This window comes from Pterocles gutturalis, unplaced genomic scaffold, assembly GCF_000699245.1.
Source record: "Pterocles gutturalis isolate BGI_N339 unplaced genomic scaffold, ASM69924v1 scaffold8126, whole genome shotgun sequence".
NCBI classification, from domain to species: Eukaryota; Metazoa; Chordata; class Aves; order Pterocliformes; family Pteroclidae; genus Pterocles; species Pterocles gutturalis.
In genome coordinates, this window is record NW_010105384.1 from 20,027 (window position 1) to 38,866 (window position 18,840).

The following is an 18,840-nucleotide window of genomic DNA, read 5'->3' on the forward strand; positions in this document are numbered from 1 at the left end:
TTAAAAAAAAACAAATTATAACTTCTTGTGTAAAATGATGAACCTTACCTTGACCTGTTACAACTAGAGAGTAGGTTTGTGGACTATGGTATATAATTCTATGAAAACTTCACCTCAGTGCTCAGTAGGAGTCACAAAAGCAAATAAAACATTACAAACATAAGAGAAACAGAGAACATAAGATGTAAAACCATATAAACCACTATATAAAACCAGAGTTTACTCTCATTTTGAACACCTTATGCTGTTTTGGACTAGTAGAAAGGGGGGAAAGTAGGAGAAATGTGACAATAGATGTGGAATAGCTTTCGTATAAGGAGTGACTCATTAAGCCAAAACTGTTTAGTATGGACAAGGGTGTAAGGAGGGAAATGATGGAGATCTACAGAAACATGAGTAAAACAGGGTAAATGAAAAGGGAACTTCTTTTGACTCCTTTCCATTACAACTATTAGAGGTCATCATGTCAAATTGGCACGCCTCTATGGAACTTGCCATGGGATATTGTGGATGCTAATAGCTTTTATGGATTCAGGTAGTGGTTGTATTTCATTAATATTTCTTCCATTAATTTGTCCCACAATACCTTATCTGGTTTAAGAAAGATGCTGGATGCTGGTAGACTTCAGAGTCAAGATCCCTACATTTATGCCTTGGCCTTGTTTTCCCTGGGTAACCTGGGTTGCCAGGAGGCAAAACAGGAGATTAGACAAACCTTTGGTCTGACATTGTACAATTTGTATGACATATTTATATTTAATGTACTTAGTAAAAGGTTTTACATGTATAGTTATGGATTACAGAATGTAGTATAGGCCTTCACTATACTTCAGTTGTAGCTGATCTGCCTGAAAGGTATCTGAGGGTAAAATACTGTTGATACAGTATACTTAGAAGGTAGAGTATATATACCCAAACACAAAGACCTGGTGAATTTGAAATGCAACGAGCCATGCTTATGTCATTCAAATTAATTTGCTTGTTTTGTTTTAGTGCTAATTTTCCTTTAAGCGTGGCTTTTTTTCTTTCAAATCTGCTTAAGTTGCATCCTTCTGAAAAAAAACCCCACATGTATGACAATAATTTTCATGCTGCAAGTTGTCCTTGGTATGCTGCTATTTATATTTTGTTAAGTGATGGGTTTTAATGTTCGGTAAATCAATAAATTGATGTGCAATGTCATTATTAATTTGTCATAATTAATGTTAAGATATGCTGAATCAAATGATGCTATCAGACTATTATAATTCCATTTTATGTAATTTTCTGAGGCTTGAAAAGTATCCTTACTGATTCAAATTATTTGTCATATGGCTACTTTATTTTTTCTGCCTTTGAGTCACTATAGCAAAATTCTCTTTTGCTTAAATCTTGTTTCCAGAATTGGAGGGTATCTCTCTCATGTTTGGCTCAAAAGGGAATACAGGTTTAGTATTTTCAATCTGAAAGTATACTATCTGATGTGAAGAACAAAGTATAACGTTATTATAAAAAGAAAATGGGAGTTTTTCAAGGGGTATAGTGTACTCTAATGTATTAAAATTCTTCTTGGGTGAAAAGCATAGTTTGTAAAATTAGGTATTTCTAAGAAAATTACTATTTGTGACTCAGATTGCTTAGATCTTAGCTCTTGAAAACCAGCAGAAAAATCACTCTCAAAGTATTACTGAACTAACAACAAAAAGTGCATGGGGGAATCATCAAGTGTAAGATTTTACTTGTGATGAAGAGTGGTATGCTACCATTTCCTTTTCAATAAGAAAACTACCAGTAAGATAGGACCCTATCATTTCAAAAGATAAAAAAGTCAATCAATCCAGACGTTACAGGCTATCCTCCCCTATCAACTGCAGGATTTCTCTTACAGAATTGATGTGATATTCCCCTGAAGAATAGTTTATCTGAAAAATCAAGTGTTTGATTTCAGACCTTGATAGTGTCATTTTTATTTATACAAAACCTAGAAGTAAATTTTGAAAATTTGGCCATGAAAAATTGTGTTATAGGTAGTGCTGTAGTATGAGCTGACAGATGTGATAACCCTTACAAAACTATTTAAATAGAATTATTATATCTCTGAGATATAATATTAATAACAATTTCAGTAGATGGATGACATTGCTTGTCTCTTTTTAGTTGACATTCTGGCTTTAAAATTTCAAGTGTTTTCTTCTTTTGAATGTTTTTTGCAGAGTTGATGTTAGTATTAATGACTAATGGATATTTGCTGTTCTGTTGTGGACTAGATCTCATTACTGAAGCAGAATCTGGAGATGCAGCTTTCCCAGTCACAGAGCTCTTTGCAACAGCTACAAGCCCAGTTCAGTCAGGAGCGACAGAGGCTGACTCAGGAGATCCAGGAATTAGAAGAGGAGCATCAGCAAAGGCATAAGTCACTTCAGGAAGCCCATATCCTTGCCTTTCAGAACATGGAAGAAACAAAAGAGCAAGAACAAAAGGCATGTTCTGAATTATGTAGAGAATGTTGCCATTTTAGCAATTTATGTACACAGTTGGAATTTGTAAAGTATCTGCATAAGTACTAAATTTCCTTTTCAGCATTTTAAGATAATTTCTCCAGTATGCCAATGCCTGCTTTTGTTCAATATTTTATAAATTCCCTAAACTGGTATAGAATAAATTTTGTAAATTTGGATTTCATAGGAATTAGAAGAACGTTTACAACAGAAACACTCCGAAGAACTTCAGGCACTGAAAGAAACACATAAACAAGCTATGGAAGGTTTCAAATTGGAGATGGAGCAGGAACTTCAGACTCTACGATTTGAGCTGGAGGATGAAGGAAAAGCTATGTTAGGTATACTATTTTCAAATTTGCAAGTGGGTCCAAAAACCATTATTTCTACTCATACAAATATACATGCACATATATGTATGTACATGGTTGTGTGTATTATAACACTGTAGTGTATCTCAGAGTCATTCAGTGTTGACCTAGTTGTTCCTCTTAAAATCAGTATAAGCTTTAACAGGTAAGCCCAAACTGTTTGCTTTTGAAAAATCTTACCCGTAAGTTTTTTTCAGAAGGCATAAATGACCAAATTTCATGATGGAGAAATGTTTCAGAAAGTAACAGGAATCAAATGACAGGACCATTGCTTAACTGATCTAAACAGCGTGTGTTAGGTCAGCAGCAATACTTGATGAAACTGGGCTGTTATTTTTAATTAGTTTAAACGTTTGCAAAATAAACTTTTCATTTTGTTCATGGTAACTAGCTTCCTTGCGCTCGGAGCTAAATCATCAACATGCAGCAGCAATTGACCAGCTAAGGCACAACCATCAACAAGAACTGGTAGCTGCCAAAATGGAGCTTGAAAGAAGCATAGAACTTGGCAGGCGACAGGTAGGTGGTACTGCTGGCAACTGACTATAAAATTGCATAATCTGTGTTTGTTTTCTCTTAGCTGGAGTAAAGAACTGTTGTGAACAAACAACAAACTTGTAATCCTTCAAAGTCAACCAGCACCAGCAGATAATTCATCCCTACCAGTTTACCTAAAACTTTCTTGCTTAGCTTTTTCTTCCTTCAACAAACTTCATTGAAAGCCTAGTAAAGGCTCCTCTATCAAGGCAGATTCCTCTCAGAATTGTGTAACTCTCTGGGAGCACATTGGCTTGCCATGGGAGGAAAGTGCCGATTCTCGCAAAATTGTACTCATCCTCAGCTGCCAGCAGGACTTAAAAAGGAAAAAGCTGTTTCTCTCCGAAGCCTAAGTGACATGGCTAAGAAGCAATTGCTTAAAACCAAATGATTGCTTCAAAGTTAAGAGGTAGCTTAGCATCTTTTTTTTTTCAGGAGTCAAATTGGAGAAGATAAATTAGCATCTAGAGAAAGCAAAGAAGAACAACAGCTTGCAAGTGTTCTTAAAAAAACCACTCACAAAACCAAAACTAACACCCAAATCCCAAAGCCAGCATGGACTACCTTTGCTTTAACCAACAAACTGGTTATTCACTTTTATCTTTCATTTTTGCCTTTATACACAATCAGTTTTTTCCTGTAGTAACTAAAAATTCAAAGCTTCATCTCTATTGACAGGAAGCCAGACTCCTGAAAATACAAAAACAAGAAAATTACTTGTTTATTTACCTACACAGTAGGCTTTTCAGGATTGATTTACTGATAGTCCAGCACCAAGGAGGTGGAGTGTTTTTTAGAAATATATTAAAAGAGGAAACAGGTTTAGTTGGATATAGTCTTTACACAGAAACAGACAGTCAGAGATGAGCCCTTCTTTTTCTGTTCCTTGCTGTTTTAAAAGCTTGAGCACTAGAGGCAGAAATGTGGTGCTGTCAGCAGTGAAGGAAAACACGCAGGATTTAGGAGGATGTAGTTTCAGTTGTGTGTTGTTTAAGCCTAGAGTAAGACACCTAAAAGAGATGTCAGAAAAAAAAATAAATTAAGGTACAAGAGCAAGTGTTTGATCCAACCAAATGCCATGTACTTTTGGCCTCAGTACAATGATCTGCTGAGCATGAGCTTTAGTTGTATTGAGGGCAAAGCAATTGTGTTTTCCTATGTTAGAATGCTCATCAGTTCACAGGATCAGAGCTGAACTAGATGCAGAGAGGTCTGAGGCATGCTTATATTTGCATCTTTCAGAAATATTTACATATATGGTTATAATTTTTCCACTGTTTTTTCTTATAACTTTAATATAGTCCTTCTATAGGGAGGTAGAGAGTTTTTCTTAAAAGTCTGTTCTTAAAGATGTACTATAAAATTTGTGCATTAGGATATATTTGTATTACCTGGATGCATGAAGGCACAAAACATAATTCTATGTAAAACCACTTTGAAATATCTGCTCATTTTCTATCTGTGCAAACTACATGGTTATTAATTATTGTGAAACTGTAAGAAGTAGAATATATGGAAATGGAAAACTCTGAAAAAGGTTGATTTTATTACAATCTTTTTCTAAACTGAGGAGGAACATTATCAAAACCATTAGGATGTGCTCCAGATGAGTTTCCCAGATGTCAACTTCATTGTCTTTTTCTAAACTGAGGAGAAACATTATCAAAACCATTGGGATGTGCTGCTTCAGATGAGTTTCCCAGATGTCAACTTCATTGGAATTTCTTGTGCAAAAAGACTGACTTTTCTTGATTTATTGGACAGAATATAAATGCTATATAAATGTTTTAACACATATTTATGACCCTTATATTCATATATAGGTAAGATAGGAGATTTCTGAATCAGTGTTCGTTGGTGCAGGGCATACATCTTGAGCTATTTCGTTCCATTGTATGGGGCTGTATAGGGAAAAACAATTTCTCTATATCATATGTCGAAAAGGTAGCAGATGCTAAATGCCCAGCTTCCTGGTTCTTAGCAGTATCTGTTTTTTTGTTACATATGTGGGCAAAAGGAAAATGTGATGAGTTAGACAAACTTTAACAGGCATTGACAGTGACAGGTTTTAAATTTTCTCACTAATGGAAATTGTTACATAACTTTGATTTCTTCTTTATTTGTACACAATAAAAAACCCCCTCAGTTTTAATTATAATTTGTGTCAGCATCAAAAACTGAAAAAAATATCTATTGAAGAGAAAATTCTGCTCAGTTGTTATCTTCCAAAAGCAAGTATTCTGCCTCTGAAAGACAAGTCTATTTAAAATATCTTTTGCTGCTGCTACTTATATCATAGGAGAAAGAATTTTTATGCCGAATATCAGATCTACAAGATGAACTGAGACACCGAGACCATCATATAGCTGAACTGGACAAAGAGATTCTGCATCTTCATGAAAATATAAGTGCATTGACAAAGGAATTAGAGTTTAAAGGGAAAGAAGTTCTTAGAATACGCAGTGAATCCAACCAGCAGATCAGGTATGAATTTTTCCACTCTAAACTCAAATTATTTCATGTATTGTTTTACTTCAGAGATTTTACCATTTGCAGCTTTTAATTTATCATCTTAATCAAGTTATGTTCTATATCATTTAGTCCTCTTTAGAAAAAGCTATGCCCATTATTAGTAAAGGTAGTGAATATTACCATACAGTTAAGCTGCGTTTCAGTGATATGTTTTGGCATGTTATAGAAACAGTCTGCTCAAGTGTTGTTTTTCAGATTTTTTTAAATTCATTTTGTTTGTTTATTTAAAAAAGCATTAAAGGAGATGCATTTTCCATGAAATAAGCTAGAAGATTGGAGGACAGTAAGTAGCAGGTTTTGGTGAATCAGTAATTCCTTCTGTGTTGTCTGATACTGTGTAAAAGCCATTAGAAGCATGGCAGAAAATCATGATGAACAAACGAGTCTGATTTTAGAATAACTCTTTTTTTAACACAAAATAAATTGAACAGGATGCATGAGCAAGATTTAAGCAAGAAACATGAGAAAGAGCTGGATGTCTTGACAGCAGATCACATCAGAGAGAAACAAAGCATGCTGGCAGATTTTAATAAGACCCAAGAGCTGCTCAAGGAAATTAATTCAGCTTTACAAATTTCGTAAGTTTTGTTGCATTCAAAAAGTTTGTATGTAGCTGCGTTTGAATGAATAGTTTATTCTGGTACCAGAAGCTGCTGAAGATATTGCAGAGATGCAGATGTGCAAAAACCTCAGTCAAGTTTGGGGCCTAATCTTGCATCGTTTAGGCAACACAATTCTATAAGCTTTAGGGGAATTTATTGAGATCAATTGTTAGGCATTTGAGAATGAAAAATTTCAAGTAGGAAATATCTTACATCTGTGCAGTTCTTAAAAAAATAGGAGAAAACATTATTTCAAATGTTTTTTCTCAAACATTAATGCATCTTTTTTGAGAACACAAGTGTTTCTTCAACAAGTTTATAAACAGTACAATATTTGCCATAAAGAAGTCTGATTACAGCACAAGTGATGCAAAGTTTTTCGCTTTTGCTAACATAAGGAAAATTAGTGTCTGAAGTGGAACATATAAGCATAACAATAACTGAATATTTAGAGTGCCTCTGAGTCAAAATGTCACCTGGGTTTAAACCTATTTGGTCAGTGTTTCTGGCTGAAGTTTCATGGTGGATTGAGGGCTTCCGGACACAAAGTTGTCACTGAGGGATTAGTAGTTGCAGCATGAAAGATTTATGGCAGAGAAAATAATTGCTCCTAAGTACATGATAGAAAACCTTAAGTAAATATCAATTAAAAATGGACAATAAAACCCAAATGCATCTAATTCTTTCTTGATAATAAGCTGTCAGAAATTGTCTTCCATGAAGATGGGTATAAAATTCTAGTTCTTACTCCCTTATAATTGTCCACATGCACACTCTTGTGCCCTGATAAACATGGTAACTTCCATTCAGTAAGTTAGGTGTAAAGTACCTCCTCTTTACTGCATTTAACTTGTATGAGAAACATGCCTATGAGCAGCCATCAGAACGATGTTTTGGAACTGTTCACCCTCGTTTTTTCCCCCCATGAAGCTGATTGGTTTTCAGTGTCCTGAAATTTTCTGAATTTAGTTGGTTGCCCACTCCTGGTTCTTGCTCAGTTTAAAGCTGTGAGGAAGCAGCCACTGGCCTAAAGAGAGCAAACATTATCCAGGGAACCCTGACCTGGCTTTCAGTGTCTTATCTCTCTCTATTTTCATTGAAGTAAGGAACTGTCAAAAGAGGAAACTCTGTTGGGGGGGAGGGGGATGGGAAGAGTTCTGTGCAGCTATTTCTTACGTAAACCTGTTTCCAGGTTCTGCCCTACCTAAAGCATGGCCTTGTAAATGTTTTTTGAAATGGAATCTTACAGTAATTGAGAGTTGGTATCATTAATTAGGTTCTACAACTAGAGTCTTTAAATTACATATCTCTTTGAAACAGAAAAAACACAGTTCTCTGAAATATCTGAAAATAAAATGACAGCTGTGCATAACTGTACTATACTCTGGAGATTTGTATACAATAGCTTAACCCAGCACAAAATGCATACACAAAAATTAAGCCAGCTGGGCATATTTCTGTTCTGCTGAGTCAAATGCCTTTTCTGCAAATGAAGAGTGTCATATTGTTCACATTCGTAATGCTTTATGTAAATACATTATATATTTTCCTTAGATTATGTACAGGTTATTTGAAAATTATAAATATAGTTTAATATGCACTGTTTTTTTCAGATGCAACTCAATGTAAAAATCATATAGCTCCTTTTGAAGGGAAAATATTTATCTAAAGTGAGAATTTATGTCTACTTCCAGATGTCTTATAGAATTAAGTCTGAGCTGCTTAGACATCTTTAATTCATAGATTTTTCTGAGGGTTTGTTTGGGATGCCTTTTTAATTTAGTTTTTTCATTACGTTTCTTAAATTTCCTGAATGTGTTCTGAAACACCTTAGGTTCACTAATCTACATGAGGCCTGAATATGCGAGACCACTATTTTAGTAGCTTCCTTTGGAACCATGTTTAGCATTGTGAACATTATGATTCGGAGGGAAAAAGTCATTTGAAATTTTCATGTCTTCCAAACTTGTTCTTTAAGAAAAAACAAGGAGATGTATGCAGTTACTTGTACAATTGCTCTCTGAGTTGGCTTATTTCAATTCTCTCCTTTAATGCTTTCCCACCAGGCACTTCAAAATTCCTCCAATTTTTTCAAATGTTTATCAATTGTTACATTTCTCTTAATACAGATATCCTAATATCCAAGTGTTATTGCTTTTCTTTTGCAGCTCATTGCTTTATTTCATCTCTAATGGTACTAAGTTGCTTTTGTGGAGAGGAGTTAGTTACCTATTAGTCTTCACTGTTCTTGGATACCTTTGTCCCAATATGTTCCACGTGAACTGAGGAAGATGATGCCAGCCTTCTCTTTCTATCCAGTTTCTCCAGTATCACAAGCACAGATCTTTATTCAGAGTAGTCATTTATAAAAAGATATATGATACTGTTTGTTGTCCTCATCAAGAAAGTGAATTGCCAGCTTTTAAAATTTATGTTAATATTAAATATAATGCAATGTAGTCCATGTGTTTTACATAAGAATCAATCTTGGCTATGTCTTCTCTAATTCTACTGTCCATATTATGTTTTTTGAATGCCCTGTTTTCAGTATGACTTCCAAAAGGCCTTTTTTCAGACACCTAGTATTGCATGCACAAGAAGGATGTTAAGTTTTTTTAGAATTTTGCCCAGATGATTAGTTACTGGAGCAAAGGTTATGGTTGATTTTTTTTTTAATTATTTTACATCAAGGTGATAAGAAAGTTGTCTTCTGTTTTTACTCCCTGACCTTGCTTTTGTACTAATCAAAGATGTGACTTTATTGACTCACCATTTAACACTGGATCGGGCTAAAGGAGGTATTCTTCTTTCCTATAAAGTTTAGAAGAAATGGAAGAAAAGTATAAAAACAGAGAATCAAGACCAGAAGACTTGCAGCTTATCTCAGAACTGAAAGACCTAATTGCAGAGCGGGACCAACTCATAAAGAAATTGATTGTAAGATTTTTATGCTCTTGGTTTAATATCTTGATAGATACAAAAGTCCATCTAATTCAAGGTGTTTGAAATGTATTTAAAGAATCAATCCTGCTAGCATGTTGTTCATATTCTTTAACACATTATTCCTGTGTTTCCAATGACTCATAATAGTAAAAGTAATTAGGCACAGAGAGTTTTGCACTATGAAGCATAATACAGTATTACAAAAAATATTGCAGTATGACCTTGATCAGATGTCTCCTATCGCCAATCCTGGACTAAGCCAGCCACATAAGCTGTATAAGAAATAGTCTCTTCTGTGACGTTTCTAAGACCAATTTCCTGATCCACTGATCTTCCCAAATTCAGAGCACAACACCCTGACACAGATTAGTCTGATTAGATTCTGATTCAGAAGCAAGATTCAAATTAATTAGAGATCAGAAGTTAACTGTACTGAGTCTTTCCCAGTGCATAATCCATTAGGCTGTGCTCACTGTCAGGAGGATAGAACTGCAACAGATCTGCATAAATAGAAATTATTTTGTATTTACGTATGATAATATATAAAACATATTAAATATTAAATGCAATTTTTAGAACTACTAGTTTCTTTAAAAATGCAAACATAAATTTAGTTGAGATCTTTTTATAGCAGATTTGGCCACTAACTGATTGAAAATGCATAAAAAGAAGTTTCTATTTGTTCTTTTTAGGAGGACAAAAAGTTCTATCAGCTGGAGCTAGTTAACAGGGAGACTAACTACAACAAAATGTTTAATGCAAGCCCTAATGTTGGTGTTATTAATCCATTGGTGAAGGTATGTTCCATGGACTTCATTGCTAAAGTGAAGAAAAAGAAATCTAAACTTAGGATATAGTAAAAAAAAGAAATATATGTGTATGTGTGTGTGCCTGTGTGTATACATATATCACTCTTATAAGACATGTCCAAAATAAGGAACATAGTTTTCCATTTGTCTCTACTTATTTTTGTGTAGGTTTGTTTCTTTTGTGTTGTTGAGAGATCCACTGTTATTGTTGCCCTAGTTTGCTAGATATGTAAAACACCCTTCCTTCTCACAAAACTGCAAAATCAAAATAGAAAATTGACAGAAATGCTACAGTCCTGCCCTCTGTTGCCTATAATAAAGAACAGTGACACCCATAATGAGTTTTAGTTTCATTATTTTTCCTGATTATTTTGGAAAGTGCAAGGGCAATTTCATTTTTTCAGGTGGTGCTCAGGACAGAAAAGCATTAGAAAGATAGAGGGAGAAGGGACACTAAAGGAAGGGAATAAGGTAAAAAGGGGAAGGAAAAGAGTATGAGAAGGGCATGGGATGAGTCTGAATGAAGAAAGAGTAATACTGGAGAACTGGAGTGACAAACCAGGTCTGGACTGTGGGGGCAGCAGTCTCCAGCTGTTCTCAGTTATTGTCACCTCCTACAGGAGTGAAAACATTTCCAGTTCTTTCCATCCTAAGTTGACAGTAAAGGCTACTGTACAAGCAGGCATAGTAGCCTGCCTGTCACTTGCAAAGGCAGCAGCATTCCTTCATGAGGAACATGAATAGACTGTGGTAGGGTACCTTAAGTCTATTTCTTTTTACCACTTCAGCAGTAAGAATGAGTCCTCTGACAATTCCTTCCTCCTTGTGCTAACCCATAGGTTGTTTTACCTGCATGGAAAGGGAAGAGATTTGTCCCAGCTGTAGAGGCAGAAGAACTCGGGAAGGTTCTGAAGCAGAGGGTAACCCAAGGGGCACAACATGAGCAGCTCAGATACCTGAGAGCTTCAGTGATCAAGGTTCAGGCTCTGTTTTTTAAAAGGAGGTCTGACTCTTATATGAGATCACACTGCATTATTTAGCTAAGCCTTATTATAGTTTCATGTCAGATCAGTGTATTTCCCACTTCTGCACAAACTCTGCTGCAAATTGTCAATATTCTCCTACGTTTTTCAGGAGCCCAGCAGCTCTCACAGGCCCATCTTCGGATGCCTAACTTTTATGCATAACTGCATAAAAGAACCTAGTTTGGGCCCAGTAGAGACAATACCAGGACTGCCAGATACAATTTGAATGTTTTGTTTTTATGTGATAAAGATTGTTTGAAAATTTTGGAAGTTCGTCCAAACCACTCATTTATAAAGATGTGAAATGTAACGGTCAAGTATATATAAGCTTGTGTTTTGTGTGAAATCTGAAGTGTTTGGAAAAGTACTTCAACATCAGATTTCCACTGTGATAATTCATATATATTTTATAATATGCTTCTATCACTTAAAACTGTTTGGGCTTTAAAATCGTCTTGGATGCCAGAACATTTTTCTCTCTCATTTCATGACTTGTGGACTATGTTACTTTATTTTGTCAAAGCACGTACTGTGTTATTAGAGAATGAATTACAAAGAAACTGAAAATCTCATTCTCTTCTCTTTTTTATAATGAAAAGACAGAATTTATGAGTTACTACAGGCTTTGCATATTAATGCAAAATTACATTCATTGCAGTATGTATTACAGCTTCTCTAATTTATGCAATGGATCTGTTTAGTATTACATTGTTACATCTGAAGTTTCTTAATACTTTGCATGAATTTCATGGAAACGATACATAGAAGTTTGTCTCTCCAGATTTGACTGCTTCAGAAGCATAGATTGTTTTAGGTCTTTTTGATAAGGTATAAACTGTAGTATTTTTCTAAGCACTTACATGGAAAACATACATTTTCCAGCAATGAGCCACCTATGAAGCACATAGATTTAACGACAGTGTGCTTAACACACAGTTTTCATTACAATGTATATTACTTCTCAGGTGTATTTTATGTGCAGTTGTTTACTTCTACCAAACTATTTTTTCACCGTAATGTTATTTCTTGCTTCTTCAGCTACTACAAAAAGTAAACTGTATGGGACGATCTTACTTTAATACTTCGCAGCTTTGATCTTTCACTGTGATGCTTCAAAATTACTTTTTCTGTTTTAACTTTCTGTTAAGTTGTTGGAGATTTTGAGTTGTATTCTGACAAACACATCCACCAGTGTGGCTACAATTAGTAGCATGCATCTGCCAACCCTGGAGAGGTCAGGCACTGAAATCAAAGCAAGCAGAGAACTAAACAGAAGAAAGTACAAACAAAGAATAGGACTCTCTCTGTCTCTGAACTCGTGCCCACCCTTCAATAGAGCAGCTCTTCTGTTTCAAGAGGAATTCTGCTGGAAAATGTTATATAGAAATAACATGAGATTCCACTTGTCTTTCACTTTATTTATTTCAAATTTGTGTACTTCATGAGCCTTTAAGGGTTTTTTCTACTAGCTGCTTTGTTAGGGTTGCATATATGTAATTGAATTAAAGCATTTATTATATATTCAAATAATACATAATTCATGAGAATAAATGAATCCATTCATTCAAAAATCCTATTTTTGGAAATAAGGCTTTTAAAATATTAATATTTTATTGTGGACATGGAATATTTGATAGAAGTCAGAAAATACACATCGCATTCTGTCACACAGCTATTTTTAAAAAGCTACTGAATTATTTGAATCGTCATTCTACATTAAATTATCTATAAAAGGAGAGAGGATAAATACTGATTCTTTTTTATCATGTGTTATGGAGAGTAAAATAGTCATATAAAAATAAAATAGTTCAGTATTTTGAGTCCCTTGAAATACTGTAACAAGGAGTATAGAGAGTATTAAAAGAAAAATCATCAGTTGTGCCATCTGATGTCTAGAAGTGGAAGCCGTAGTAGCATTAGAAGCCTGGCCTTTTCCTTGGGTGAGAAATTGATCTCCTATAGAGTAATCTTTTTATCTTTATCAGTATTGCTATAATGGTTGCTGACTACGAGGGTGTAATTGCTTTAAAAGAAATGTAGCTGCTTTTCTAGGTTCCATGTTCCAGTTACCAAAATGTGCCTCAGTGATGGGGTAAAGCCTGTTGGAGAGATTTACTTTTTTCAGCACTGAAATGTGACAGCAGAGCTGTTTCACTGGTATCAGGAAGAGATTTAAGTAAACATTAAAAGTTTAACAGATTAAATGACTATTTTGTGGAAAACTTCCTATCTCCAATGTCTTAGAGCAAAATGTTATATTGGAAGATCTCATATAATATACTCATTGATATTACACTGTCTTAATAGCTTAATCATCTTGATCAGAAATTTTATTTCTCTGCAAAAATTTGTGATATTAACTTCTGGTCAAAGCAAATAGTAAAACTACAATTGGAAAAAAAGCCCAGCCCAGTCTGTCCCAGTTGCTCTCCATCAAAAAAACCCCACACCAAGCATCAGTACAACTTTTAAATTTGCAGATTTCCTCATCTATCCTGGTGTAAGAAGCCTTCCTTACATTTGTTATTTTTAATGCAGCAAAAGAAGAAGAATGATAAATCAGCAAACAGGTTTGTGAGTGTCCCCAATCTAAGTGCTCTGGAATCTAGCGGAGTGGTGGGCAATGGACATCCTAACCGCCTGGATCCCATTCCTAACTCACCCATCCACGATATTGAGTTCAACAGCAGCAAACCACTACCACAGCCAATGCCACCTAAAGAGCCCAAGACGTTTTTGAGGTGAGCACTGTCTCACCAATCTTTTTTTTTTTTTTTTTGCTTAACTCAGGAAAATTTTGTATTCTTATTGAGCTGAATCCCACTTGCTTTATGAACCTCGCAGAGGTACAAGTACTCATGGCATTTTTAATTTTTACGTTATGTTTGTAACCTCTTTATAGTAGTCCTTTTTATTGTAGACCTTGTTGAAATGTGAAGTATTCTCTCACGTATTTTCATAAGTCTTGAACTTTGAAAACCTCTTTAGATACTTTAACAGAATTCATGTGCTTCCAATTGTTTACATATATGAACAATTGTTTTAAATGTTTGTGCTATTTACTGATTGTCATTTAGGAATTGATACTAGCACAGAATTTCTTTTATTTGATATGATGTGATAATGGTTTTTATATAAGAAAACTATTTTCTGTGCTACATGAATGTTTTGTGTTTCCCCTTTCCTCACCTATATAAAATTGTTTCATAGGAGTAACCTTACTACAGCAACAGGAAATGTGCATGCCTGGATGCTTAATGCTGAGCTTCTAGTAATCAAAACCAGCATTAAAGTCTCAAGTAATTCTCTCACAAACTAATATAGGGAATTGAATAACTTAAAAGTGGCATTTTAGAGGTAGGATTTAAATCTTTTGGCTTTATGTGCCTATGTAGGCACCAAAGTGCTGTACTTGGTGTTTAGTAGGTGCTGATCTCTTACCTCTAAGTTGACAAAGCAGTGTGTAATTACCAGTTCTGCCACTGGTTGTCTACTCTCTCTTTTGGTTTAATGCGAAAGACCACATACCTAGCAACTACTAATTATAAAAGGAAACAAATAATAGAATCTAAAATAGGTAAGGGAAAACAGTCTATTTCAAGAAAATATTTTTATAAAAATTACAGTTGCTCATTTTTTCCTGTGCATGTGATATGCATGAGTGTGCCCAGATATCTATAACATGCATGTGCATGAACTCATGGACTGTGATGCTGGAGTTTCCATTCCAAATTGGTTTGTGTTCTGTATTATCCAGTAATACAATATGGATTATTTTATTACTGATTTTTATCGATGCAGGAATTTATTTGTGTAATTAAATTTAAATTAGATTTAAGTATTCTCTCGTGCTCGTTCTGTGAGAATTTTAAGTGTTCAAGGGGGAAACAAATCTTGTTTGCAGTGTAGCAGTCTCATTTTTCCTAGTATATTAGCATTCTTTAAATGTGTGCATGAACAACAATGCAAGTGATGTTTGTGATCGGTGTTAAGTATTAAAATAGCGTGTATTTTTGTTCAGTCGCCAACCGGTCTTTGTGAGCACATGTCTACAAATATGATGCGAGCATCATATTTTTGAAAATTAACTTTACCACAGGAAAAGGATGCTAAAAGAGGACCTTCTACAGTCACGCTTTTCCAAGAAAATCCTTTTTATTCTTCTTGAAAACCTACAGCTGTTTATGAGATTTTAAATTATGTTTTCCAAAACATTATTTGCCCACCCTGTAATGTGGCTTCTGAACTGACTTGTCCATGCTGCTGATGCTCTCCAATGGAGTGGATGATCACAGATTCTATAGGGAGACATTAAATCATGTCCTGAGGCACACTGATAATTAATCCATGGATAAACAGACTGTGTTCTCTACTAAATATTCTGTGATATTATTTTTTTCTCATAACATTTGTACTCTTTGTGTAGTTGTGGGATAATTGTTTTTTTCTTCTTTCTGTGAATTTAGCCCTCCTCAGACTGATGCTTCACCAGTGGCTTCACCAGATCCCCAACGCCAGGAGTGGCTTGCTCGATACTTCACATTCTGAGAGATGATTTGTTTTCGTGGCACAGCGTGATGTGGACTGTTTGTAAGAGCATGACCTTAAGTAAACCCTCATGTGAACAAGCTTTCCTGTAATTTGTCAAACACTGTGAATGAGAAAGTATTTGTCTTTCTGATTTGAAACTGCACTGTACTTCATGTTATATTTGTTGGAATCACTTGACATGGTACTATATAATGTGTGTAATTATAACTATTATTTTTATTTAAAATGGAAGAATCTTTAAACTTTGTAATTACTACATAATAAATTTTGGTAGAACAAACATAATGCTTTCCCCCTTTTTCCTATAAATGTGTTTTTCTTTGATTTCAGGTAAAGCTTTTTCCTCAAAAAATAATTGCATGGTTACTATAAATACAATTTAAGTTGTAAAAGGACAAAGTATATATATATCTCTCTCTCTCTCTCCAATTTGGGCAGGATATGTTTAATGCATCCCAATTCTATTCTGGTGCTTTGTAGCAGTTTAAAAGCTGTCTCTTTTTAACATTTAAAAGGAAGAATGTGAAATAAATCAAAACTACTGTAGCTTCTAGCCTCCAGAGCAGAGTAATTTTGACAAAAGGATGAAAAAAGCCACAAACCAGGAGCTGTTCAGGAGGGGAGTTGACCCCTTACCTGTTGCTCATGAGACTTTGCCATCTGGTTATAATCAAGCATTTTATCCCTGAATTTAAGCAGAAACTGTTCCCACAAGTTATGTATTCTTTTATGAATATTAACAGAAACAAATGCTTGAAACATTTAGAATACTGTACTAAGTATCTCTGCATAAATGGGAAATCTATATTTTGAGCATGTAGTCCTGCTTTGGATGAAATTCATGTCTGAAATTAAAAAAAAAAATTAACCACCCAACTTTTTCCCATTTATACATACTACAGACACAGATCTTTCATTAAAACTTAATTACCTTCCCTTGTCTCTATTAAAGTTTTTTTTTCTTATTAAACTGATATATTAATATTTTTTTTTTCAGCTGATGAGCATGATTCTCCAATCTGCACCTTTTATGATGGCAGTGTTGCTCAAGAAATTTGCTACAGCATATAGAAAAATAGAGCTTGTTGTCTTTTTTGTATTTTTTCATTCAAAGATTACCACAAAGTAACTCACACTGGTAGTCTCAGGGAGAAAATTGTCTCTTTGTTTTATGAATGTATTTTTAAGCTGAATCTCTTATCTTTTAAAAGCAGGAAAAAAATGTTTGTGTTCTTTGAATAAGGTTTTAGTTAGCATATACAAAGGTCTTGAACTTTAATGTTTCATCTGAAGCCCTAACTATATCTTTTTTATGCTATATGCACAAAGGTAAATACCCAGATTAAGATACCTGCTAATTACAATGAGTTTTGTATGTAGTATATGTATAAACAAAAAATTTGTATGTTTTCATATAAACAATATAAAATCTTCTAAATTAACATTTTAAAACTTCTATCTTAGAATTCAGCTTGAAAACTCCACTGAAAGCTGTATTCTGGTGATGCTGGCGTGGATCAAAGATGTATAGAGCAGATTTTCTCTAGCTGGCGGACTCAACTGTAGGTATATGCAACTTTTTAATTTTAGAAGAAAGCCATATTGGGCAAAATGTGATATTTCTTTGGCTGTTACCCAAAATAAAATACACTAGCTCATTTTGTTATAATGTTCTGAAGTGAGTGTTGCGTATTCTTTCTTGCATGCTTTGCAAGGGCTCAGCCTTTTTCTCCCATCATCCATTTCATTTGTACATTTTTACATATGGAATTAATAACTGAACAGTAATCCAAAGATTATAATATTTGCATTTACTTTACCTGTTGTCGTGGTTTATAAAGGCACAGGGACAGTTTTTGTTAAACACCTGGTGGGCTGAGGCAGGGACAGGGAGGGTTTCACTCACCACTTAGGGTCATGGGCAAGAAGCCTACACGATTTGGGAAGAACAAAAAAAAAAATTGAAGTTATGAACTATGTACAACAAGCAGGATAATGAGAGAGAGAAACTCCATCTTAGGCACTTCTCCTCCACCCCTCCTTTCTTCCCAAAGCCCAAAGGCTTTGTTCTGTACCCTCTCCCCCCTCCCTGGCAGCGCAGGGGGACAGGGGATGGGGGGTTGAGTCAGTCCGCTGCTCCTTCCTCCTCAGGGGAGGGCTCCTCATGGTTTTTCCTGGCTCCAGCATGGGGTCCCTTCTCACGGGAGAGTCCTTCTCAAACTGCTCCGGTGTGAGTCCTTTCCACACAGGGCCACAGTCCCCCGACGACTGCTCGGCTCTGGTGTGGGCTTCTCCGTAATTCCTACGTGGTGGCCTCCTTCCTGCCTGCGTCTTCTCCAAAGGGACAAACCGTGCGTCACCATGAATCTTCACCATGCTGCAGGGGAAATGCCGGGGCCGCTTCCCTTCCTATCGCTCCTGTTCTCTGACCAGAGTGTCTGTGTGGCTGTTTCTCTCAAAATCTTGCTTCCTCTCTCCACCGCAGGTCTTCATCACTTCCCGGGAGAACAGACTCTTGGGCGAGCCATGGCAGAGGCTTGGGCTACGGCAGGTCGTTTTGCAGAAGCCAGGCAGGCAGCTGGACTGCCAGCCCTCCTGATCCGGGCCCTGCCCAGGGCCGTGCCAACAATCTTAAATATGGGGGCAACATCCGTGCCCCCTCTTGAATATGTCATTTGCAGAGGCGCCGATGGGCTCAGCCCTGGCCTGGGTCCAGTCTGAAGCTGGGGAAACTTCCAGTCGTTTCTCACAGGGGCTAGATCGGTGATACTCCTTCCCCACTACCCCTCCTGGTTACTAAACCCTTGGAGCAGGGGGGTCGGGGTGAACCCTTAGCAGTCACTTACAGGGGCCACCACTGTAACCCCTCCCTTGCTGCCAGCAGAGCTGGAGTCCAGGGAAACCTTTAGCAGCTACTTACAGGAGCCATTACTGTGGCCCCTCCCTGCTACCAGACAAACCCACCACACAAACCACACCACCTGTTCAGTAAA

At 35.8% G+C, this 18,840-nt stretch overlaps 1 protein-coding gene across 1 annotated transcript in view; it reads left to right on the forward strand.

Moving 5' to 3' along the window:
* Window positions 1–16,371, forward strand: part of FAM184A (family with sequence similarity 184, member A) — a gene marked incomplete at its 5' end in the record, with an annotated part of 33,625 nt that extends 17,254 nt beyond the window's left edge. The window contains 9 exons of the mRNA XM_010087368.1: window positions 2,247–2,459; window positions 2,665–2,818; window positions 3,240–3,367; window positions 5,685–5,869; window positions 6,349–6,495; window positions 9,339–9,456; window positions 10,155–10,259; window positions 13,835–14,037; window positions 15,763–16,371. Coding sequence (XP_010085670.1) covers window positions 2,247–2,459; window positions 2,665–2,818; window positions 3,240–3,367; window positions 5,685–5,869; window positions 6,349–6,495; window positions 9,339–9,456; window positions 10,155–10,259; window positions 13,835–14,037; window positions 15,763–15,844 — 1,335 coding nt within the window. The remainder of the gene's footprint in view (window positions 1–2,246; window positions 2,460–2,664; window positions 2,819–3,239; window positions 3,368–5,684; window positions 5,870–6,348; window positions 6,496–9,338; window positions 9,457–10,154; window positions 10,260–13,834; window positions 14,038–15,762) is intronic.
* Between the last annotated feature and the right edge of the window lie 2,469 nt (window positions 16,372–18,840).